Raw genomic sequence first — 23,651 nt, 5'->3', positions numbered from 1 at the left:
GCCTCCCAAAGTGCTGGGATTACAGGTGTGAGTCACTGCACCTGGCCTCCTCATTTGTAAAATGGGGATAAGAATATCTATGCACAGGGCTGGGCGCAGTGGCTCACGCCTGTAATCCCAGCACTTTGGGAGTGCGAGGTGGGGGAATCACAGGGTCAGGAGATTAAGACTATCCTGGCTAACAAGGTGAAACCTCATCTCTACTAAAAATGCAAAAAATTAGCCGGGCATGGTGCCACGTGCCTGTAGTCCCAGCTACTCAGGAGGCTGACACAGGAGAGTCACTTGAACCCGGGAGGCAGAGGTTGCAGTGAGCTGAGACCACACCACTGCACTCCAGCCTGGGTGACAGAGCGAGACTCTGTCTCAAAAAAAAAAAAAAAAAAAAGAATATCTATGCACAGGTTGGTTGTGAGGCTTAAGTGAGATGATGGTGGTAAAGGGGCCTGACACTATCTCACTTAATTTTGAAAACTGAAAGGTTGGCATTAATATTCCCATTGTATAGGTGGGAAAACCTAGGCTCAGAGAAGCTAGGATAAGAGCAGAGCTGGGATTCAGACTTAGGAGTTGAGTTCAGAGCCTAGCCCAACATGATGTTTGCCTTTGAATCTGTACCCCCTCCCAGTGTTCATGGTGGGAGCCAAAGGAGAAGATACAAGCAAAAATGGAAAGCAGTTTTGTGAAAAACTCTGGGATACATAAACAGACCTCTCAAAAAAGGTTCACAAAGCAGTGAAAGAAGCAAGGGCCAGAAAACCCACAAAAGGAGAGAAAATAGTTGCAATTCACATATCTGATGAAGTATTTGTATCTAGAATCTATCTATCTATCTATCTATCTATCTATCTATCTATCTATCTATCTATCTTAAACTCAACAATAAAAAGACAAACAACCTAGTTAAAGAGGGGCAAAGTCTCTGATTGGACATTTCTTTGAAGAAAATATACAAATTGCCAGTAAGCACAGGAAATGCTGAACATCATTAGTCACTGGGGAAATGCAAATCAAAACCTCAAAAATATACCACTTTGCATCTACCGGGATAGCCACAGTAAAAAAGATAATAACATGTGTTATTGAGGATATAGAGAAACTGGAACCCTTGTACAGGGCTGGTGGGATTGCAAAATTGTGTGGGTGCTTTGGAAATGGTCTAGCAGTTCCTCAACAAGTTAAACATATCGTTATCATACCACCCAACAATTCCACTCCTAGCTCTACACCAAAGAAAATTGAAAACATAAGTTCATACAAAAAAGTTGTGCATGAATATTCATAGCAGCATATTTTTAAGAGCCAAAAAATGGAATCAATCCAATGTCCATGAGTGAATGAATAGAAAAACACAATATAGAATATCCATACAACAGAATATTATTCAGCCTTAAAAAGAAGGAAGTACTGATTAATGCTACAACATGGATGAACCCTGAAAACAGGATGCTAAGTGAAAGAGGACATATGTGAAAGATCACATATTGTATGATTTCATTTATAAGAAATATCCAGAATAGGTAAATCCGTAGAGATAGACAGTAGATTAGAGATTGCCAGGGGTTGTGGGGATGAGTAGTGACTGCTAATGGGTTGTATTAGTCCATTCTCACGCTGCTATAAAGAAATACCTGAGACTGGTTAATTTATAAGAAAAGAGGTTTAATTGACTCACAGCTCCACATGGCTGGGGAAGCCTCAGGAAACTTACAATCATGGTGGAAAGCACCTCTTTACAGGACAGCAGGAGAGAAAATGAGTGCCAAGCCAAGTGAATTGGGGAAGAGCCCCTTATAAAACCATCATAATGCCATGAGAACTCACTCACTATCATGAGAACAGCATGGGGGAAACCACCCCCATGATTCAATTACCTCCCACCAGGTCCCTCCCATGACAGGTGGGGCTTATGGAAACTGCAATTCAAGATGAGATTTGGGTGAGGACACAGCTAAACCACAACATTCCATCCATGGCCCCTCCCAAATCTCATGTCCTCACATTTCAAGACACAAAAATCATGCCCTTCCAACAGTCACCCAAAGTCTTAACTCATCCAGCATTAACCCCAAAGTCCAGATCCAAAGTCTCATTGAAGACAAGGCAAGTCCCTTCTGCCTATGAGCCTGTAAAATCAAAAGCAAGTAAGTCACTTCCTAGATACAATGGGAGTACAGGCATTGGGTAAATACACCCATTTTAAATGGGAGAAATTGACCAAAACAAAGGATGCAAGTCCAAAATCCAATAGGACAGTCATTAAACCTTAACATTTCAAAATAATCTCCTTTGACTCCATGTCTCACATCCAGGTAATGCTGATACAAGAGGTGGGCTCCCATAGCCTTGGGCAGCTCTGCCTCTGTGGCTTTGCAGGGTATAGTCCCCGCCCTGGTTGCTTCCATGGCTGGTGTTGAGCATCTGTGGGTTGCACCAAGTGCATGGTGTAAGCTATTGATGGATCTACCATTCTGGGGTCTAGAGGATGGTGGCCCTCTTCTCATAGCTCCACTAGGCAGTGCCCCCATGGGGACTCTGTGGGGGGCTCTGACCCCACATTTCCCTTCCACACTGCCCTAGCAGAGGTTCTTCATGAGGACTCCACTCCTGCAGCAAACCTCTGCCTGGACATGCAGGCATTTCCATACATCCTCTGAAATCTAGGCAGAGGTTCCCAAACCTCAATTCTTGACTTCTGTGCACCCTCAGGCCCAACACGATGTGGGAGCCCCCAAGGCTTGAGGCTTGCATCCTCTGAAGCAATGGCCCAAGCTATACTTTGGCCCCTTTTGGTCATGGCTGGAGCTGAAGCAGCTGGGATGCAGGGCATCACGTCTGAGGCTGCACACAGCAGGGGGCCCTGGGCCCATAAAACCATTTTTCCCTCCTAAGCCTCCAGGCCTGTGATAAGAGGGGCTGCCTTGAAGGTCTCTGATATGCCCTGGAGACATTTTGCCCATTGTCTTGGTGATTAACATTTGGCTCCTGGTTACTTATGCAAATTTTTGTAGCCAGCTTGAATTTCTCCCCAGAAAATAGCTTTCTCTTTTCTATTGCATTGCTGGGCTGCAAATTTTCCAAACTTTTATGCTCTACTTCCTTCTGAATGCTTTACTGCTTAGAAATTTCTTCTGCCAGATACCCTAAATCATCTCTCTCAAGTTCAAAGTTCCACAGATCTCTAGGGCAGAGGTAAAATGCATCCGGTCTCTTTGCATAGCAAGAGTGACCTTTACTCCAGTTCCCAAAAATTTCCTCATCTCCATCTGAGACCACCTCAGCCTGGACCATATTGTTCATATCACTATCAGCATTTTGGTCATTCAGCAAGTCTCTAGGAAGTTCCAAACTTTCCCACATTTTCCTGTCTTCTTCTGAGACCTCCAAACTGTTCCAACCTCTGCCTGTTATCCATTTCCAAAGTCACTTCCACATTTTTGCGTATCCTTATAGCAGTGCCCCACTCCCTCAGTACCAATTTATTAATTCATTCTCATGCTGCTATGAAGAAATACCCAAGAAAGGCAGGCATTTATCTCCAGGGCTGCCATAGTGCTTGGCATATAGCAGGTATTCAAACATTTTTGAGTGAATAAATGAATGTAGGAGAACGTCCCTCCCTGATTTCTACCCTTGAAGGATGGCAGTAGAAAGTTTCCCACATGCTGTGGAACCTTCTCTGGGGACCAAGCACCCTGTTGCACACTCAAGTGATGCTTCTTCATGTTGACTTTAAGCTCTTCCCCCTCATCTGAATTCCCTCTCCCAGCTTTGCTCTTTAAATATAAGAGTCAACTGCCACCTCAACCAGCTTCTTAACCATGGCGGCAGGGGCTAGAGATTGCCATCGTTGGAAGAGAAGGCTGGAGGCCCAGGCTTTCTCTGTCTTTGGCCTTGCAGATTTCTATTTGCCACTCCCTCAGCCTCCTTCATTTTCCTTCTCATTGAAAATGAGCCTTGGACTTTGCTATAATCAAACATGAATGTGGACAAGAAATCTGGGGGGGATGTTTGAAGTGATGGAGACATTGTCGCTGCTGTCTGCCATTTCCTCCTTTTGGTAGATACTTTCTACAGAATAGTGAGTAAAGGGAATCTTTTCAAGGGAAAAGATCATGGGCCACATGTCTTTCAAAAACATGAAGAATTTATCTCAGGAGCATCAGGTGCCCTCTCTCTGGCTGGGAGATAGATCCAAAAAGTGGGCTTATATTAGAGTGAGCTTCTACTTGGGTAGAGAAAGAGCTACTTCTTACCATTGCAGGCTAAAAAACCCCACTGGAATTGGAACAAAACAAAAACAACAGCAAAACTTCTGTTAACTCTCCAAGCATTAACTTTGGGGCAGGAGCTGTGCTAAGCTGTAGTTTCTCTGTCCTCAATGATCTTCAAGACTAGAATAAAATATCAGAATAAAAGCATTTTTATTAAGTTAACTAGAGAGCTGACCATTTCAGCTCTGGAATGATATATGATTTAGAGCAAGAATCACCTTTTGGGGTGGATAAGAATGCATCTAATTACTAGTTGGGCATGGTGGCTCACGCCTGTAATCCCTGAGCTTTCATAGGCCGAGGTGGGAGAATCTCCTGAGCTCAGGAGTTTGGAGACCAGCAAGAAATACAAAGATTAGTCGGGTGTGGTGATGCATGCCTGTAGTCTCAGCTACTTGGGGGCCTGAGGATGGGGCAGGAGGGTCGCTTGGGCCCGGGAGGTGGGGGCTCCAGTGAACCATTTTTGCACCACTGCACTTGAGCCTGGGAGCCAGGGTGACAAAGCGAGACTCTGTCTCAAAAAAAAAAAAAAAATTGCATCTAATTACTAACCTTGTTCTCCATGTTGAATTCCTTTTTATCTTTAGAAAAATGCTCATTTCAGACTAGAAATGAGGTCTACATACTTTTTACGGAAACTTTGGAAAATATTATAACTTTTGATAGGAATATTTGAAATGATAATAGGCAAGATTTGTCAAGAACTTTGCATATATTATCCCATTTAATTCAGACAACAATCCCTTGGAGGTAGGTGATATTGTATAAGTACCGCACGCTAACCGATTGCGCCACTGGAGCTCTGAGGTAGGTGATATTATTTCCAATTTACAGATGAGGAAATAGAGACTCAGAGAGGTTAAATAATTCAATGAATTTCACCTAACAATAAACAGTAGTGCCAAGATTAAAACCCTGGTGGGTCTGATGATAGAGTTTGTGCTCTACATATTATAACTCTTTATACTGTAACTGTCCAGAATCCTGCTACTTAGAGGAAATCATTGTAGACAGTTTGAAATACTTTCCAGCCTTTTCTTCCCCCATGCACGTTCACGCTTTTAAGGGTCAATGTATGGGTATATGGCTACTTTTAATTGATAAAGAATGAAGGATCTCTTTGCACAGACAATTTTGTGTTTTGTCCTGTTTTTCCACTTGGCCCTTCACCCAAGCATTTCCCTGTATCATAAAAATTCTTCAAAAGCACTATCCTAACTGTGCTGTAACACTCTATGTTATAAATAGATGGATTATTATTTGGTTTGCCAATCCTATTTTGCAATCAATATTTATGTCTCTTTTACATTTATAGCAACAATAATGAATATTAAGCAGTTACTCTGTGCTAGGCACCATGCTTTACGTTTAGGAACTCATTTTATAATTTATTTCATAACTAATGCTGGATGAACATCTAATATGTAAATACTATACTCCATTTAGCTCATGGTTTTTCATTTTAATCTCTTGGTGAGGCTTTCTTTGTATAAACCTTGTGTGTTTCCTAAATTTTTTCGGGAACTTTAAATTTTGTTTGCTATTGCTAATGCCAATATTCTGATCTGTTGAGTTCAGTCAATACTGAAATCCTAATTTTAGAACAAATTTTTTTTAGAACATGTTTTTTTCTTCAAACAACGTCTTCTAATTCTTCAAATTTTAGAACATGTCTTTTTTTTAGAACATGTTTTTTATTCTTCAAACCACATCTCTCTTTCAAAACCATCCTCATCGTCTTCATTCCTTTATGTCTAGCACATATTTGGTTAGTGAGAAGTGAGTTTTCTCCCTCTCTCTGTCTCTGTCTCTGTTTCTTTCTTTCCCAGAGTCCCCTCCTTATACTCCCCTCCATCTGTAGACTTACATAAATTTCTGAACATAGTCTGATACTTTTTTCCACGTGCAAGAAACTCTTTTTAAGTAGATCAATATTGTTTTAAATTCCAAACTCCTAGATAGCAGGCTCCTATCAAAATAGCTTGATGTATGTGGGCACTTAGTAAATATTTTTAGGAATAACATCTGAAGTTTTAGATGACTTTGGGATTTCTAGTTTAGATTTTGCTTGCTCCTGTTTCTACACCTAAAAGTCGTGCTGGGCATTCTGAGACTGGGCTTCCAGACTACAAGGTGCATTTCCTCTTCAGCACCGTTAATTCATTCATGCTCGTCTCTCTTCTTCTTGGGCTTTTGGGCTTTTTCTCTCCATAAATATTTTCAGGACAAGTGAGAATTGTCCTTTTGGCTGTCTATGGTTAGAGCCAAAAGCTAGGGAGGAATTCTGCCAGGCTTGATTGAGAGTATTGTATGATGCTTCTTATATTGATGGGGGTAAATCTGTTAAAAGAGAAAGCTTCCAGAACAATCAAAGCTGTTTCCTATCAAAGGGTAAGGCAGGGCCAGACGTGGTGGCTCACGCCTCTAATCCCAGCACTTCGGGAGGCTGAGGGGGGGTAGATCCCTTGAGCACAGGAGTTCAAGACCAGCCTGGGCAACATGGTGAACCATCTATACAATAAATACAAAAAAGTTTAGCTGGGCATGGTGGTGCGCGCCTATAGTTCCAGCTGCCTGGGAGGCTGAACCGGGAGGATGGACTGAGCCTGGGGAGGTCAAGGCTGCGGTGACCTGTGGTTGTACCACTGCACTCCAGCCTGTGCAACAGAGTGAGACCCTGTCTCAAAAAAAAAAAAAAAAAAAAAAAAAAGGAAAGGCATAGCTGTCTGATTATAATGCTTCATGGGGGTAAGGACTGTCATGGTTGATTTTGTTGGAGAGGCTTACCACATTTCTGAGCCTCAGTTTTCTTAAGGATAAATAAGGAGGAGAGCTTTCTTATGTCCCTTGCTGGGATTTTTGCAAGGAACAAGTGAAATTGTGTCAGTATGAAATGCTTTAAAAAGTAAAGACAAATGTATAAATGTTATAATAACAATAGTAATAGAAATACTAAACTACTATAAAAATTACCCACAGCAAAGAACAAATAAAGTTATCAAAAGAGGGAGTAAAATAGAGAAAGTCTCCTTTAGTTGGGGGAATAGAAGATATGACACAAAGGGTAAAGGAAACAGAAAGACAAGTTTCTGAATTTCACCCGTGGCAAAAAAAAAAAAAAAAGAGAGTGAGGGAAGAAGGAAATTAGCAAAAGTTTGGCTAGGGAGACTCATTAAAAACACCTAACTTAGCCAGGCATGGTGTCTCATGCCTGTAATCCCAGCACTTTGGAGGCTGAGGCAGGAAGATCACTTAAGGCCAGGAGTTTGAGACCAGTTTGGGCAACACAGGGAGACCCTGCTTCTAAAAAATAATTAAAAAATTAGCCAGGCATAGTGGCTCATGTCTGTAATTCCAGCACTTTGGAGACTGAAGTGTGAGTATCGCTTGAGCCAGAAATTGAGGCTGGAGTGAGCCATGATTGCACCATTGCACTCCAGTCTGGGTGACAGAGTAAGACCCTGTCTCAAAAACAAAAACAAAACAAAAAACAACAAAAACCAACCAAACCAAAAAAACATGCAAGTTGGAAGAAAGGGGGAGAGGTGGGTCTACAATGCAAGAATGTTAAGGATGGAGTACCATGCAATCTTCCCATATCAATAGCAGCTGTACTCATTAAAGTGAGAATCAAGGTATTATTAAGAACAGTATTTCCCAAAATGTGTGCTGTGGCATATTAGCCTTACGATCCAGGAAAATGCTTAGTAAATGCCCCATACTATATTATTCCATTAAGGAGCCATAATGCACAGGGGTTTGCCAAAGGCTCCGAAAAGCTCCAAAGGAAAGAAAAGACTTAACTTTTGCTCAACTCAGCATTTGGTTTCTCAATTTAATCCTCTCCTGCACCTGTACCTTTTTTGGTAAAATTTGTTATCACCACACACAACTAGTTTTCTGAGAAGCACCATGTTGGAAAGTCTGGCTTAATTCTTGAACTTGAAGACCTGGACATTCTCAGGTATGTTCAGGCTCACATTTTTGGATGAGGGGCTTTGAGCTGAAGAGTGTCCTGCCCTGAGCTAACGAGCTGAGAATAAAGACAAATTTCTAAACGTGGACCAACTGGTCTGCAGTGTGAGCATATTGGTGAGCTCTGGACCAGCCAGGAAAATTATCCTTGTGAACCAAGACTTGGCCAACCTCTCAGTGACCCTTGGCATTTGCCTGAGTCTCCTGGATATTTTCCAAAAAAGGTTTTGGCAGGAATGCAGAACACAGTTGGGGAAGGGAAGCAAACCCTCAGAGATAAAGGTAGGAGCAGACTTTGGCCTATGTAGTCATTCATTCATTAATTCATTTATTCATTCATCAAATGTTTGTTACATGTGGACTTCATGCTTGACATTGTGCTAGGTGCTGGGGCTAACAGTGTAATCTTAAGGGCCTCACATACACAAATCAGTGCAAGGAAGTAAAGATGATCCAAGAGGAAATCTGTTTAGAGTAAAGAGGGCACAACCTTGAGTGAAAGAGAGGAGGCAATCAAAAAAGGCTTCATGGAGGAGGTGATTTTCTAGCTGAGCCTTGAAAGAGGAGTGGAGTCTGCATTTTAACAAGATCCTTAGGTGATTAAAGTTCTAGGATGTGAGTCCTACCTGAGCTCACCTTGATGATTATTTGAAGGTATTCTTCAAAGTCATCATTGACATTCACACATAAGCCAGAAATAGTTTTCTTACTATTTAATGACAAGCTCTACCTCAACCACAGCCTTTTTGGCCAACTCATTTAATAGCTGCTGTCTTGTTATCTTATCTGCCACTCATCTGGGCAGATAATGACTTAGGAGGGGAGGTTCTATCTGAATTTCTTTCTTTTTACTTTTTTTTGTTTGTTTGTTTTGAGACAGGGTCTCGTTCTGTTGCCCAGGCTAGAGTGCAGTGGCGTGATCTCGGCTCCCTGCAACCTCTGCCTCCTGGGCTCAAGTGATTTTCCTGCCTCTGCCTTTTGGGTAGCTTGGATTACAGGCACTCACTGCTGTGCCCAGCTAATTTTTTATTTTTATTTTTATTTTTGTAGGGACGGGGTTTTATCATGTTGCCCAGGTTTGTCTCGAGCTTCTGCGCTCAGGTGGTCCACCCGCCTCAGCCTCCTAAAGTGCTGGGATTACAGGCATGAGCTTCCGTGCCTGGCCCTCTTTTTATGTTTTATTATGGAAAGCTTTAAATGTATACACAGTTTGACAGGGTAATATAATAAATCCCCATGTTCCCATAACCCAGCTTCCACTGTCATGCATTAGTGGCCAATCTTGTTTTATCTCTATCCCCACATATTATGTTACAACAAACCCAGCCATTACAGCATGTCATCAGTAAATTTAAATGGCTCTTAAAATGTATTTTTTAAAATTAGGAGCACACAGATTTACATCTTGAAATAGACATAGTCTGTACTGCTAATGATCTGAAAGGACTCTAAAAACAGTTTAAATTCTAGGTTCCTAAATACCAAATGCCAGTGGCCACCAAGTGGCAAAACTTATGAAAGTAACTGATGAGGCAGGGCTGCTGGGGAAATGTGCATATTTGCAAAATCTATGGGTATCTGGAATGCGGCCTTCCCATGATGACACACTTCAGACAGGGTCTTCATCATCTGGAACCATCTGAATGCTCTTCAGAGCTTCAAGCAAGAAATTCACAAGAAATAATTCACAGGGGTCTGTAATTTTAATACGCCTTTTCTCAGGTGACAATCTCAGCTGTGGCAAGAGCCAGAGAACATTGGGAGAAGTGACAGGGAGAGATCCAATGAATCAGCATTTGGTGCTCCAACTAGTGGGCAGCGTCAAGCTCTCTGGATCAGTTGCCTGCACCAAGACCTGTTATTTCCAAGTTCGCAGACACACATGATCTTCTCCCTACACCTAGCTGAAGTCCACTTGAAGCAGTTTTGACGTGTGAGCAGTCAAAACTATGTTTCAAGCTCTGGTGCAGCTCGGGTCAGATGGAAAAAACATGTGGTTTGTTTTGTTTTTCATCCTGTGAGTATTTACTGACCACTGACCTTATCATCCACAGCAGGTATGGTCAGACTTGGGGCATGGCTGTGGCTTACAGTGCCAGCCCACAACCAGATAATGGGTTGTGATAAAGCCTTCAGGCCAACCATCCATTATCAACTGCATCTTCTGTGGGGGTGAGAGACTGGTTGCCTTGTTTTCAGGAGCATTTCTCTGTCTCTTTTCTATGTTGAATCCCATTTCGGGATCCTGTGTCCTTTTCTTGACTTACTCCCTTCTTTTTGGGAGGCACATTTGCCCATGACTTTCTGAGAAAAGATGTATGCCAGGCAACTTATTTGAGATCTTAAATGTCTGGAAATGTCTTTATTTTTCTCTCTCCCTTGAATGATTATTTAGATGTGTCTAGAATTGAAGTTGCAAATAATTTTCTTTCAGGATTTTTGAAGTCATCTTTTCACTTTTTTTTTTTTTTTTTGAGACGGAGTCTCGCTCTGTCGCCCAGGCTGGAGTGCAGTGGCGTGATCTCGGCTCACTGCAAGCTCCGGCTCTCAGGTTCACGCCATTCTCCTGCCTTAGCCTCCCGAGTAGCTGGGACTACAGGCGCCTGCCACCACGCCTGGCTAATTTTTTTTGCATTTTTAGTAGAGACAGGGTTTCACCGTGTTAGCCAGGATGGTCTCAATCTCCTGACCTCGTGATCCGCCCGCCTCGGCCTCCCAAAGTGCTGGGATTACAGGCTTGAGCCACCGCACCTGGCCTTCACTATTGTTTAGCCTTCAGCATTCCTGATCAGAATTCTGAAGCCATTGTTAATCCATATGTGGATTAATAATGTTTCCTTTCTTTCAAAGTTTACAGAATTGGAGAGAAATTTTACCCTCGAACCTCTGAAATTTCACCAAGATGTGCCTTGGTATGTCTTGCTTCATTCACTTTATTGAGTATTGGGGGATTCTTTTAATCTGGAAATTCATGCGTTCAGTTCTGGGAATTTTTTTCTATATTACTTATTTGATAATTTCCTCTCTTTAATTCTCTTTGTCCTTTCCTTTTTGTGGAACTTTCCTTTTAGATGTTAGATTTCTGGGAATGAGTATCAAATTTTATTATATATATTCTTGACTATTTTTATCTTTTTTGGAGAATATTTTCCTCCTTTATTTTTTATTGTGGTAAAATATGCACAACATAAAATTGACCATTTTAACTATTTTTAAGTATACAGTTCAATGGCATTAAATACATTCACACTGTTGTACAACCATCACCACCATCCATTCCCAGAACTTTTCTATCTTCAGAATTGAAACTCCATACCCATTAAACAGTAACTCCCCATTTCCCTCTCCCCATAGTCTCTGGCAACCACCATTCTACTTTCTGTCTCAAGAATTAGACCACTCTAGGTATTTCATATAAGTGGAATCATATAATATTTGTCCTTTTGTGACTGGCTTCTTGTATTTAGCCTAGTATTTTCAAGGTTCATCCAGGTTGTAGCCCATGTCAGAATTTCCTTCCTTTTAAAGACTGAATAATATTCAATTTTATGTATATAACACATTTTGTTTACCTATTCATCCATCGATGGACACTTGGGTGACTTCCATATTTTCCATCTTTTTGATTTTTGCATTACTTCTTCAGCCTCCCTCAACATTAACTTGCAATCTTTCTCTATTTTTATTTTATTTTTTCAGCTCCAGCTCAAAGGAGCTTCTGCTGGTTTTTTTTTTAGTCTACCCACATATTTTTTAATTCCCAAGAGCTCTGTTTTGCTTCTCTGGCTGTTTTATTTTTTTCAGCCGGTTCTTGTCTTGTGGACACAATATAGTTTCTTATTCTCTGGGGATGCTACTCACCTATTCTTGAAGTTTTCTTCTACATCTTGTATTATTTGTTACCTTATACTTCATTTTTTTTTTTTTGTAAACTGCAGGTCTTTTATTTCAGAAGAGTTTTTCATATGTCTGATAATCTTTAGTTGACTCATCATATTTGAAAGTGAGACACTGAAAAGCTGCTTGGAAGTTTTTTGCATGAGGATGGAGCTTGTTAATGGGTGGGTGGATTGCATCCTCTCTCTGGAGGACTCCTAAAGATTTTTTCTTTTGGACTGGTCACATCCTTGGAGAGAAATTCTCCGATTTCTGTCCAGGAAACCAAGTTGGGGAAGGAGCTTCCTTGTTCAACATTGCAGCTTTCCATTAATCTCGTTTTCAGCTTGGCACCTAAACCCTTCTCTCAGCTGTGCCTGGTGTCCAGAGTCATTCTGTTTAATCTTACCAGAGAGAAAATCTCTAATCTTCTGTCTGAGTTGGTGAGGAAGTGGGGGCCTGGCTGTGTGGGGTGGTAGGTGATCTCTGGCAGTCCCACGACTTCATAAACAGACTTTCAAAGATTTTCCCTACCCTTTATTCCTAACATCAAAGGCAGTATCTTCAGCTGGTACCTCCAATTTCTGAGCTTTCCTAGAGTTTTGCAGAGAAAATTGACTTTCTTCTTGTTGGCTACTATTTGTGCAGGATTTAGATTTCAGTGTCATCTACTACGTAAAATTAGTTGATGCCCAGCCAGTTATTTTCCATTGTCTAAGATTTTGTCACCATCTCATTTCTTCTTCTGTTTTCCTAATTTGTTCTTGAGTGTTTATATCCTTTTAAATTCATTTACTACGATTTTTTTTTTAATTCTGGGCACATAGTAAGTGTATACATTTACGGGGTACATGAGATGTTTTGATACAGGCATGCAATGTGAAATAAGCACATCATGGAGAATGGGGTATCCATCCTCTCAAGAATTTATCCTTTACGTTACAGACAATGCAATTACACTCTTTAAGTTATTTAAAAATTACAATTAAGTTATTATTGACTACAGTCACCCTATTGTGCTACCAAATAGCACTTACTATCATTTTAAGTGGTCTTAGAAGGGGTGGGAGCAAAACAGGTATGTTTAATATTTCACGATTAATCGAAAGTCCTCTTTGCTTATTTGTATGTGTTTCAGTTTGGCATTAATATTTACCTTTATGCTGCAACAAATTTTTATTCCAGTGACATGTCTACTACTGATCATTGTTTTATTCTTATCAAATTTGCTAGTCTCAGTAAAAACAGAAAAACTGGGAAAGATAATGGCTTGTATCTCTAGAACAGACACGTCTTCCATCATCTACATCACCATCATCAACATCAATACTTATTGAATTCTAGCTGTATTCTAAGCAGTGACCTGAAAACTTTTAACTTTTATTATCTAATCTCCACAATTGCACTTGGGTAAATACTATCACAACCCCCATTTACAAGGTGGAAAGACCAAGCTTCAGAAAGATCGAGGCACTTGCATAAAATCATAAGCACATCAAAGAAAAGGATTTGAACCTTAATGGTTGGTCTCTAGACAGGTTCTCTAGACAGGTATGTAAGACATCTCAGGCAATGGTGTGCTTGAGAATCTCGACTAGGGGTTGCACCATTCCCCTTGAAGGCATTTAGAAATGTGGGAGCATCTGTGGTGGTCTCAATGATTTTGGGGTGCTACTGGTATTTGGTGGAAAGACTCAAAGTACTACTGTCCTGCCATGCCATGAATTGTCCCCCAATAAAGGGCAAATCCCCACACACCTATTGGTAGGTGTGAGACAGATGTGCTAATGAAAAGCTTATAAGCCATCCAGTCAAAAGTCATTGGTTATTGTGTATCCATAATTAGAGTGACCAGTTGGTTCAGTTTTGCAAATGATTACATCATGATGTCATCAAGAATTGAGGGTGGGCACAAACTCGTCTTCTGAGTCAGGTAGCAAATTCCAGCTACAAAACCAATAGACAGTGAACTAACCCTAAATTTGCCAACACTCTTGCAACTTGCCTAGAGCCCCACTTCTTTGAGATCCAGGAGGGCAGAGACCTTGCTGATCTTATTTGCCACTTGATAAAGGAATAGCTGGAATAGAGCCTGGCACATAATAGATGCTCAATAAGTACATGTTGAATAACAAATATTCTTTCTCCAGGGTCGAGGGCCACATTAGGAAATTATAGGGTTCTTTCACATGGAATAAACAGATAGCCAGGGATAGGTGAGACCATGATGAATGAGGCCTGAAAGCCAGCTTGTGCTCCTCACCAAGCTATGTGCCCTGGTGGAGGGCTGTGTCTGCATGGAGAAAATGTGCCATATTCAAATTCACACAACGATGCAATATGAGCTACCAGGAACCCAGTCTAGGGGGAAATTCTTGAGACATGCATCCCTCAAATTGAGGTTAAGTATGCTTTCAATAAATAGACTTTCAATATATAGAGGAAGAAACACTTCTGTGTCCCTGACAATGCTTGACCCATCAACATCCAATACCACATGACATGTTGGACTAGAGCTTGTCTGTAGTGTGCCACCTCCTAACCCCCAGGACCCCAGGACTCCCCTGGATCTACATGGGGTGGTAGAAAGAACACAGAAATCCACCACTCGAAGAACACTCTTCTTGAATGTGTATTTTTCCAAAGTAGTTTTCTTTGCCAGCACCTACTCTAATTTGGTGATTTTATAGAAAGCTTCTCAGGCTTGGTGTAATAAATATTTAAGCATTGATTGTTTTGAGATTGTTGGCTCTTTTTTTTTTTTTACCATTCTGGAAACTAATTATTTTGAGCCTTGTCAATATGTTCCACACATCCATGTTTATATCAATTTGCATCATCCTACAGTGCTTCTTCACTGGGATGGTCTTGGTATTGGGAATGTGCCCATTCTTCACTGGGGGACAGCCCCTAGCATGGCAGACATTAGTACTTTGGCTCTTTCCACCAAATGCCAGTAACACCCCAAATCATTGAGGGCACCACAAATCATAAATTACAGAGAAGTGAGAGTTGAAAATTGCCAGGACTGAACATGACAAGAGACCCTAGGGGAAGCAAACGCCTGGCAGAATTGGTCTCCCACCTTCCTACTGCACATCCTTCCTCTTCCTCTTTGTCCTTTGTCCTTTGGAGTCCTTGTGATGAAACTGATCAAGCCCAGAGCTGCACTATATATCAATGGGAAAAGACTTCCAGTGCAACAGGAAGGGTGTAGGACACACTGTTTAGAATTTCTGTTTGTTTTTATATGTAACATGATATCTCCAGGTTCCAAATCTATACATCTGTCTGACAATTATTGCATGTACCTAGCATAGTGCTAAGAACTAGAATGCTTTGTTTTGTTTCATCCTTACAACAGTTTTGCTCAACTTAAAACAGCTTTCACATTCCCATTTTATAGATGAAGAAACCAAGGCTTTAAAAAGGTACAAAACTTGGCCGGGCGCAGTGGCTCACCCATGTAATCCCAGCACTCTGGGAGGCTGAGGCGGGCAGATCACTTGAGGTCAGGAGTTTGAGATCAGCCTGGGCAACATGGTCAAACCCTGTCTCTACTAAAAATACAAAAATTAGTCGGGCGTGGTGGCCGGCGTCTGTAGTCCCAGCTGGTTGGGGTGGCTGGGGTGGAAGGATCGCTTGAACCCGGGAGGTGGAGGTTGCAGTGAGCCGAGATTGTGCCACTGCACTCCAGCCTGGGTGACAGAGCAAGACTCTGTCTCAAAAAAAAAAAAAAAAAAAAAAAAAAGATACAAACTTGTCCATAGTAAACTGTCTCCAGTGGGGGAGGGAATGGGGAAGAGGGGATTAGAAAAGGAAGTTTCAATTCAAAGCATGTGCAAACCTCATCTCCCAGGGCATACCAAGCAGCATCATTAATATCTGACCTGTCACTACCATCTGGAGTGCCAGCTCATTTCAGACCAATGAGGGAAAAAGCCTTTGCAGGCAGTTTTCTAAGTGGCACTGGGAAAGGAGTGAATTGGCTGCTTCATTAATAAACCAGGATAGAATGTGGGCACCAGTGCCAGCCAGACAGTCTGCTGCTGCCTGGAGAATTTGGCTGCAGCATTCTTTCCAGACTCTCGGCAAAAAAAGTCAAGACCGGATATATGGGGAGAGGAAGGAAGGGAGGAAACTGGCTGGTTGGTCGGAAGGAACCGGATGCGACGGCTTCCGGGCCTCCAGGGTGGGAAAAAAAGGTTAATAATTCATCCACACCATTCATTCATGCATGCATTCATTTCATGATACTTATTAAGCATCTACCACGTGCCAGATTTTCTTCTAGATGCTGAAGATACAGGAACCAACAAATATTCCTGCCCTTATGGAGCTTATATTCTAATGAGAGGGACACAGACTGTAAACATACAAATAATTAAAATACTATATCAGATGGAGAGAAGTAATTTGGTCAAAAGGTAGCAGGGAAGGAAGAACAGAGCTTGCGCGGGGTGGGTGGATGGGGGTCCTGATTTTAAACAGTAATCACAGAACATGAAGTGACATTTGAGTAAAGATTTTGTAAAGATACCGTGCTGGTCACTGTTCTAAGCACTTTACAATTATTTATGTCATGAATGCTCCCAACAACCCCAAGAAACATGGCTATGATTATTCTGGTTTTACAAAGAGACTGAGGTTCAGAGATGCAGTGACTTCAGAGATCACACAGCTAGAAAGTGGGAGAATTGGGATTTGAATACAGACTTGTCTGAACTTCAGCGGCTGCACGCTTTCATATCGGTGCAGACGCCGTCCACAAACCGGGTTTGGGAAAGGGCAAGTTACGGGTGCAAATGGAGCCTTGCAGGTGCCCACGAATCGAATATGGTGCCACCACCCGTGGGCAAGTGTGGGCGGACTTGATGGGGGACGGGTGGCTAGCGATTTTCACAGCTGAATCAGGGCTCTGCGTCTGTGGCCGGGGAGTTCCGTGGCCCAGCTGCAAGCGAGGTGAGCCGGTGGGGGAGGGAGCGCAACTGCAAGGGTTGTCCCGGGACAGTGCCGGTACGAACCTCACCCCGCCGCCACCCCCGGGCCAGCTGCTGCAGTCAATAAGGCGAGGGCCTAGCAGGCGCTCGTCGCCCTCCTGGTGGGGTTCGCTCGGGTGTTCCTACCAGGGTTGAAGAGGGCTAGGGAGCTGAGCTCCGGAAGGGCGGACTAGAGGCCCCAGCGGCCACTCCTAGAGAGGCGGGCAGCTCGGGAGGTCTGAGCGCAGAGGGCGGGCGGAGCCGCACGTTGCGTGGAATCCCCTAGTTCATTCCCGGGAGAGCCCCGGGCGCAGGACAGAGCGGTGGAGGGGCGCCTTGGAGCTCTGGGGGACGCCAAGAGAGGAGAGGTTAGGGCCAGTGCGCAGCAGACGGGGAGGAACTACGACGCGCTGGGTAGAGTAAGAGAGGCGCACCCACTTTGCTGGTGAGGGGGGCACACGGGGAGCCCAAGAAAGGCCTAAAGAGGTAGTGGGTGTGAGCCAGCCTCGGGCGCGTTAAAAAGGGGGCGCCGGAGGGAGGCAAGGAGAGGAAGTTGGGTGTAGGAAGAAGCGAGAGGAAACTGTTGCCTGGACAGAGCGTGCCGTGCCAAAGCGCGGAAACGGGATCAAGGAGGGGGCATCAGGAATCGCCTGGGGACCCCCCGGAGAGTGGCGGAAGCGGTGCCCTTGGGCGCAGCAAAGAGAGAAGGGAGCACAGGCTGAGATAGAGACAGTCCTGGGCGCTGGAGAGCAGGAGCCCCCGGAGCGGCAGGGAAAGGAACGTAGAGCCTGCATGCTCGGGGAATGAGCTTACTGCGCTCGCTAGGGTGGCGCGCACTGGGGCTCTAGAAAAGAGGGTTGAGAAGCCCCGGGCAAGTGCCTAGGAAGGTCAGAGGAGTCAGCAAAGTCCACGGAAGAACTTCCCCGGGTTGGAGAGGAAACGCACCCTGGGAGCTGGAAAGAAGAGGAAAGCTAGCTTGGGGGAAGCTTGATCAGGGCTCTGAGTACCACGAGGAGTGCAGAGGAGGTGCTGATGATTGCGGGGAGAGCTCTGAGAGCCCGAGAAAGGTGAGGAGGAGGTGCGAGGACAAAGAACACCTAGCGCGGGCGGGGCCGTGAGGAAGGGAGCCTCAGAGAGCGCGCGGACTCCCCTGCAGGGGCTCAAAGCCGCCCGGGTCTCTCCTCCCAGGCTGCCTCTGGCCGTGATTCACTCACCATGATGGAAAAGACCAAAGCCACGATGTTGATGGGGTACGCAGGGCAAAAACACGAGACGATGGTGAGCCACAGGTAGTTCTTGGGCATGGGCACGTCCTCCTCGGTCTTGTCATCTTCAGTGTTGGCCTCGGGACTGCTGTCCAAAGCCCTCTTGAAGTCCGGGCTGGGGGCGTACTGAGACATGGGCGAGGCCGGCGGCGCCGGGAGGGCGGAGGAGCGCACGGTCTGTGTGGTCTGGGGCTCTGGCCGCCGGCTTGTGGCGAGGCTCTGAAAAGCCAGCGGCTCGGGGCTCAAGGGAGACGTGACCTCACCCCTTCTGCGTCCTCTGCCAGCACCCGCCCGGGCTCAGGGACCCTGGCCAAGAGCCTCCCCACAAGGAGGAAGGGAGGGAGAAAAGGAGTGAGGGGAGGCGGGGAGGACAGCGGGAGCGTCAGCCTGAGGAACAGGGAACAGGCAGATGAAGGCACCCCACTCCCTGAGATCGTCGGAGGGACGCACAGACTCACACTGAGAAGTCTGGAATAAAAGGAGGCTCAGGGAAGGAGGACGCAAAGGCCCATTAAGTTCCAAATTGGCCAGCCCGTGGGCTGAAGATGACCAGCTCATTTTTAAAAGCCACTTAATTCTAATACATTTAGATGGGACAGGACCAACCCTATCCAGTTGGCAACAGACTCACTACTTCCTCTTGACTTCAACGTTTTACCTTAACTGTCTGGTGCCTGGGCATTTGATTTGTCTCCTGTGCCTCAGATCTTGAACACTGAGCCCCAGGAATTTCTCCTCCCCCCGACCCCCTCCCCCAGGTGGGGTGGGAACCAGGTGCCCAGCTTTGGCCTCAAAGCTTTCCACATTCTACTTGGGGCTCAAGAGACTGGAGTCCAGTATAGTCAGTCAGTGGGCACTGCCCGGTCCATGCCCGTCCAGGTGCCCTCCCCAGTGTGGAAACAAGGAATTCTTCTTTCCACTTTTCCACCTGCAGGACCCCTGGGGAGAAATGCAGGTAGATCAGGCTGGCCTAGGCAACCTAGATGGATGAGTGGGCTGGGAAGAAGAACAAGGTATCCACTTTGGGGACTAGTGTGAGAAAAGCAATTGTATCAGTGTCTAAGCTATTCATGAGAGGGCCGTATGGAACAGAACTGAAGCTTGAATCCAGACAGAACTAGGAAATTGTCACTTCAGGAAAGCCCCTTCATCTTGCTAAGCCCCTATTTCTCCATCTGAAAAAGGGGAAATAATAATAGTCCCTGCCTCATAAAGTCGTAGTGACTCTTCTATGAGATGGTACATTATCCAGGTCAATCCATGTGCTCAATAAATATTAGCTATTATTAGCATACTATTTCTCCTTATATTCTGAAACATATAGTGCATTATACAGTATCCTAAACTTGATATCCCTTGCAAATATTTCACCAAAAATTCAGGTATTCTGAGCTGCAGGACCACAAAGAAATGAAAATAATTTGATCATGCAGTGTCAAAAGCAATTGCCCACATCATCATACCCGAAACTATTAATCATCTTCTTGGCTTTCTCAGAATATAAGCTGATTGCCTGGGAGATTCTCACTTATCTCATGAGCCATACTTATTTTGTTATCTGCCTCCCTCATTGGACTGCACACTCCCCGAGAGAAGGGGTCATCTGGCTCATCTTTGTGTCAGCATCTGGCACAGTTCCTGGTACAAGGGATGTGCTTAGTATAGCTTGCTGGGTGAACACACAAAGATGAAATAGTACATTTTCCGCCATGCCTTCTTTCTCATTTTGATGGATTAATAAAATGGGAGTAACTAAAAGATTAGATTCATCTACTGAATTCTCAACCAAGTCTTTGCATTGGCTGTTCCCTCTGCCTCGGCTGCTTTTCCCTGGCTGTCACATGGCTCCTCCTTCTTTTTTTTTTTTACTTTGAGTTGGAGTCTCACTCTGTCACCCAGGCTGGAGTGCAGTGGTGTGATCTCGGCTCACTGCAACCTCCACCTCCTGGGTTCAAGCAATTCTCTGCCTCAGCCTCCCGAGTAGCTGGGATTACAGGTGTCCGCCACCACGCCCAGCTAATTTTTGTATTTTTAGTAGACACAGGGTTTCACCATCTTGGCCAGGCTGGTCTTGAACTCCTGACCTCATGATCCACCCGCTTTGGCCTCCCAAAGTGCTGGGAGGCTCCTCCTTCTTATTCCTCAGGTGACAGGTCAAGTCACTTCCTCAAAGAGAGGTCTTCTTGTAGATTATCTAGTGTAGGTCTCCATCCTTATTTTATTCTTGCCAGTTTATTATTTTTTTTGTGTGTAGTGTGTCACAATTGTAATTTATTTCTTTACTTGTTCACTGTCTGTTCTATCTCTAGACTATAGCCTGTCCAACCTGTTCAGAACTATATTTCCAGCACTTAAGAATTGTCCTGGTGCATAGTAGGAATGCAAGAAATGTTTCTTGAATGAATTGACCAAAATTACCTGGATGTATTGAAAAAAATGATTTTCAGGTTTTGATCAAGACCTACTTGGATTAGAATTTCTCAGGTAGCACCCCAGAAATCTGTACTTTTTTTTTTTTTTTTTTTTTTTGAGATGGAGTCTCACTCTGTCACCCAGGCTGGAGTGCAGTGGTGCGATCTCGGCTCACTGCAAGCTCTGCCTCCCAGGTTCATGCCATTCTCCTGCCTCAGCCTCCCGAGTAGCTGGGACTACAGGCACCCACCACCACGCCTGGCTAATTTTTTTGTATTTTTAGTAGAGACGGGGTTTCACCGTGTTAGCCAGGATGGTCTCCATCGCCTGCCCCCGTGATCTGCCTGCCTCAGCCTCCCAAAGTGCTGGGATTATAGGCATGAGCCATCACGCCCGGCCAGAAATCTGTACTTTTAATGCCTGAGAAAACTGTATTTTTAGAATACTCCCTGGTGATTCTGATGCAACTGAGCAATTTCTCAGATCCCAGTTCTGTCTCTAATTCTTAGGACACAGTCCAGGATCTTTAGCTTGGAAATCCTCTCAGGTGTCCCAAACTCAATGTGTCAAAGAGGAACTCATTGTCTTCCCTAAGAACTTGCTTCTCAAGGTTTGGTCCTTGGTCAATGAACACTGCTCACTTTTCCAATCTCTTCTGCCAAGTATCTCCTTTCTTATTTATTTATTTATTTACTATTTATTTTTTAGAGACAGCCTTGCTCTGTCACCCAGGCTGGAGTGCAGTTGTGCAATCATAGCTCACTGCAACCTCGAGTTCCTGGCCTCAAGCGATCCTCCCGCCTCAGCCTCCCAAAGTGCTGGGATTACAGGCATGCACCACCATGCCCAGAATTCTCTCCTTTCTTACTGCACTTCAATTACATAGACATTTTTCCCCGTTTCTCTAACATACCTAACCTTTTCCCACCCCAAAGTCTCTGTACCTACTGTTCCTTCCTCCTGGAATGCTTCCTCTCCTCTCTAACTATTGGTTCCTTCTCATCTTCCAGGACCCACTAACTTACATGTTACCGCCTGACAGAGGCCTTCCCTGATCATCATATCTAAAGTGGACCCCATCCTCTTATTCTCCATCCCATTACCTTGTTTATTTTCTATGTCAGACATGGTCTTTTTTATTTATTTGTCTTCTTATTTACTGTCTTTCCCACTAGAAAGGAAGCTCCACAAGGGCAGATATTTTTTTCCATTTTGTTTGCTGTGTTATCCCAAACACCCAGAACTGTGCCTGGCCATTAGCAGGTGCTCAACAGATAATTCATTGAATGAATAAATTGTGAATTTAGTCCTCCAAGTTAGGTACTTGGCAGCATTCTTCTTCTCTTTCCTTCTGCCTCTCCATGAACTATTCATCAAACTATTGATTCATTCTCAAATGTGACTCTTCATTCCATGTCTTCTTTTTCCCATCCTCCTGGGCTTCCAATTCTGGCTCTTATTCACAATGAAAAAGTGCTCTCTGAACCATATTTGTGATCTGAGCCTAATTTATTTTAAAAATATTTGTATTTTTATTTTTCCCCCTTCTTTTCACAGGTGTTGATGAGGCTAGTTAATTTCGTTGGTGCCAGTAGCCCAAGGTTTGGGTACCAAATGAAATTTTGCTTTTCAAAGTTTTGAACTATATTGTTCACTGTAACCCACTAGTGTCATCTAGGGAAAGCCAAAAGAAGGGATTATTGACTCATTGTGGACTGTTTCTTCTGCCAGGAAAACAACTGCTTAACATGAGCCGAGCACTCTAGAATCGCCAAACATTGACCGAGCACCACTGTTGCACTAAGTGCATTCCCTGTGTGTATCATCTCATTTAATTCCTACAGCAAATTTTCTGAGGGAGGTGATGAGGTTTTCTTTTTCCCAAATGAGGAAACCTAGGAACAGGTAGGTAAAGGGACTTGTGTAAAGTCTTCTGGCTAAGAGGAGGTGCCAGAATTTGAACTCGGTCTGAGATATTTGTTCAGCTGGCAGGTCCAGGCCAGAAAGTTAAATGGATATCTCTGAAGTTCATTGGAGTTATTATGCTCTGCTCAGGGAAGATGGATTAATAGCTTGTTGACTGGTCTAAGATGTAGCAGTGACATTGCCATCACTTGAAACTTTTCAAATTAAATTGAAAAGAAAGTGCCTACACCAGAAAGTGTAATGTATATGGTGCTGATTCTTGAGGGATGCATTAGATCACTCAGTGGGGGTTTCCAGCTCTAATTTCCTGAGCTTCACTAATTTTCTCTTGAGAGGTCAGTTTATTGTTCTTGGATGAACCCTACTGGCTGATTGCTTAATAATGTGGCAATACCTACCCTCTTTCAAATGAGACAGAAGAGAAAGCAACTTTCTAATAGCCAGCCTAGGAGAGGGGAAAGGCTTACTGTAGCTTTCTGGATTCTAGTGCAGCAACTTGCCTTTTTGATCTTTGAAACAAGTTTATTTCCAAATGTAAAAGTAATACGTATTCATTTAAGAAAATTGAGAAAATGAAGAAAAACATAAACAGAAAGAGGTGTCGTCCAAGTAACCACTACAAACAGAAGGAACTATTTCCTTCTGGTCTTCTTTGTATATGTATATATCATTTTCCACTAAAATGGAATTATATACAGTTTTGTTTCCTCTTTTTCTCACTCAACATTATATGATGGTTAACATCCTTTGCAGATATTTTCATGGTCTGAGTAATTTCCCATTGATTAAATGAATTATTATTTATGTCACCATGCCCTGATCACTAAGTATTGAAGTTATTTTTAGTGTTTATACACTGTTATTTTAAAAATTGCTGTGATGAATCTCTTTTGTATCTGAGTGTCTGCATTCGTGATCTTTTCTTTGTGAATTGTGATCTTACA

At 43.5% G+C, this 23,651-nt stretch overlaps 1 protein-coding gene and 1 long non-coding RNA gene across 5 annotated transcripts in view; one reads left to right on the top strand and one right to left on the bottom strand.

Moving 5' to 3' along the window:
• The window catches only part of TMEM233 (transmembrane protein 233), a 49,425-nt gene extending 30,778 nt beyond the window's left edge, over positions 1 to 18,647 (bottom strand). For 3 of the 4 annotated variants that reach the window (XM_508899.8, XM_016924364.4, XM_054663663.2), the window contains exon 1: positions 18,319 to 18,601. In XM_508899.8, coding sequence (XP_508899.3) covers positions 18,319 to 18,504 — 186 coding nt within the window. In that variant the 5' untranslated portion in view covers positions 18,505 to 18,601. Of the gene's footprint in view, positions 1 to 18,318 lie in introns of all 4 variants that reach the window. The other variant, XM_054663662.2, reaches the window with a different exon arrangement.
• LOC104001710 (uncharacterized) overlaps positions 1 to 23,651 on the top strand; it is a 281,675-nt gene that overhangs the window by 55,449 nt on the left and 202,575 nt on the right. The gene's annotated exons all lie outside the window — the stretch shown is intronic.

Source organism: Pan troglodytes, chromosome 10, assembly GCF_028858775.2.
Source record: "Pan troglodytes isolate AG18354 chromosome 10, NHGRI_mPanTro3-v2.0_pri, whole genome shotgun sequence".
NCBI lineage: Eukaryota > Metazoa > Chordata > Mammalia > Primates > Hominidae > Pan > Pan troglodytes.
This window is presented reverse-complemented; position numbering and strand designations above follow the sequence as displayed.